Source organism: Brassica napus, unplaced genomic scaffold (assembly GCF_020379485.1).
Source record: "Brassica napus cultivar Da-Ae unplaced genomic scaffold, Da-Ae ScsIHWf_421;HRSCAF=651, whole genome shotgun sequence".
NCBI classification, from domain to species: Eukaryota; Viridiplantae; Streptophyta; class Magnoliopsida; order Brassicales; family Brassicaceae; genus Brassica; species Brassica napus.
In genome coordinates, this window is record NW_026016500.1 from 30001 (window position 1) to 32500 (window position 2500).

Here is a 2500-nt window from a genome sequence, read left to right on the forward strand (position 1 = left end):
GAGGACCATAAAATATCGAAATGTCCCACAAGGTGGGTGTATTGGTCCATATATATCACCATGTATTCTTTCCAGAAAGTTTAATGTTTCCTTACTCACCTTTCCAGGTGATGGCCTTATTATTAATTTCCCTTGTGAGCATGTAATACATGTAATGCTCATAGGGATAGTTATCCTATCTTTCAAGGAATGGCCAGTTGAGCTCGAGATTATTTTGCGCATCATGGATCTGCCAGGATGGCCAAGCCTTTCATGCCATTGTTTAAAGGCTTCTCTGAACTCATTAGGAATTGAAGTGTTAGCCTCACTCGATTTTATATTGGCACAATAGAGGCCTATTGATATAGCAGGGATAGTCTCTAGGACTTTCTTATGGCCTTGGGCATTTTCATAAATCAAGAGGAATTCTTTCTTTCCCTCGCCCCTAGTTTCAACATGTAGATCATTCATGCGAATGTCTTTGAAACTTAACAGATTTCTCTTTGATTTAGGAGAATATAATGCATTAGAGATTTCTAAATGCGTGCCTTTAGGCATCACTAAGTGAGCCGGGCCATGGCCTTCAATAAGGCTGGCCGGTCCTGCTATAGTATTTATTTTGGCACTCTTTAAAATGAGGTTAACAAAATATCTTTTGTCTTTTAATATAGTGTGACTTGATCCACTATCCACTACTAGCTGGTTCTTGTCTTCTTTCATTTCTGAAAATAGACAAGAGTCAATACCTTAGACATTACTTTAAGGTTTAAAGTATGTTTTAATGGCTTTGTTTTATGTTCTTAATAATTTCAACTTTGTATAAGGCATATATAAGTAAAAACTTTATTTCATAAATAGAATTGCCAAAGTCATAGAACATGGGGAAACAAAAGACATAAAGCCAAATAATCTGGTCTTTTAATTCATGAGGCCAGAAGCTCGTTCTCTTAGGTCACGGATTCTTTTCAAAAGCTTATCAGCTTTGTCGATGGTGACAAGAATGATTTTCTGTTTCTCTGTTCGGAAGCCAAAAGATATGACAAGAGATCCTCATAGATGTTGAATTTCTTAGCCTTGTTAATCAGCTGCACATCCTCTGGATGGAAAGTGGAGTAGGTCTTATATATTAAGTCCTCATTTGTTATTATTTCACCACATAGTATAAGACCGTCCACTATATCCATCAGGGCAGAGTTATACTCATCCACGGATTTGAAATCCGTGAATCTGATAGTTTCCCATTGATTGTTAGCCCTTTTCAGTAATACTGGTTTGAACCTTTGCCTTAACTGTAGCCAAAGCGCACAAGGATCCTCAACATGGAGGTATAGGTCTCTTAGCTCCTCAGTGAGATGATAACGAATAATCGTTATAGCTCTATGCATTTCACTTTCAAGGATACCAGTATTAAGGTACTCAATGAGGCAATTTTCAAGTCCTCTGGGACTTAGGGCAACACAAGTGTTCTTTATCCACTCTAGGTAATTATCTCCAGCGAGATTTAAGGCTGGGTAATCGGATGGTTCAAACATTCCTCTCAACATCTGATTATTTACCAAGCAGGTTCAAGCTTTCAGAAATTTTATAACTGAAGCTTTGATGCATATGATTTGTGATTTTAATAAGACTTTCCCCGAATCACATAATCTATTTGCTTTAAGCATTTCTGATATGAGTATAATCAATTGGTCATTGCATCTATTGATCCTTTATAATTCAATTTTGGGTTGGTTAAAGCCCTTTAGAATTGAATAAGCGTCAATCATCATTTTGGTTAAATGAGATGCATGGATCAAGAAATAGCTGAATGGGTTTAGATATAATTCAGAATTAGAATTTATATGCCAAGGGGATTGATGATTTATTTAATGATGGTTTATTATGCATTTTATTTTCAGAAAATATTTTATATGCATGAAGATAAAATGTTCAAGATATTTGTAAACCAAAGTAGATTTTCAAAATCGGTTAAAACTTGGTTTATAATTTCGAATAAAGCAAATATACTAAATTTTAAATAGAAACCGATTTTGTCTAACTATATGCAAACAGTGTGAATCATTTAGATGCAAACAACATGAACCACTTCAGATGCACTAGTATCATCATTGCTAAAGCTATGCGAACATGTATGATTGGTTTCAATTATGTGATACCTATGTCCAGTTTTAACAATATGATATTTGGATGCATGCAAAGGTCAGTTCATGGATGATTCAAGTTCGATCTAATGATTTACTAAATGATGCTATCAGGTATGCAAATGATCAGTACATAGTTTATTCATAGAATCAGGTTCAAGGATGAAACTAGATCAAGTTTTATTTTAACTAGCAAACTATGTGATCAAAATTCAGTATGATATATGTTGGTTTAGAAATAATTTCAGTCAAAGATATGCACTTAATAAAATCGATTATGCATATATAAAATCATAAAAGGTTTTTAAAACTTTGATAGTTACAAAACAAATATTAAAAGTCAAGGATATGCAATGAATGATTTTAATTTCGATTTTATT

The 2500-nt window shown here is 33.9% G+C and overlaps 1 protein-coding gene across 1 annotated transcript; it reads right to left on the reverse strand.

The window, feature by feature from the left end:
- Positions 1–944: 944 nt before the first annotated feature.
- Positions 945–1523, reverse strand: LOC125603907. Its single transcript, XM_048774612.1, has one exon. The coding sequence runs from the start codon at positions 1521–1523 to the stop codon at positions 945–947; it is 579 nt and encodes a 192-aa protein (XP_048630569.1).
- Between the last annotated feature and the right edge of the window lie 977 nt (positions 1524–2500).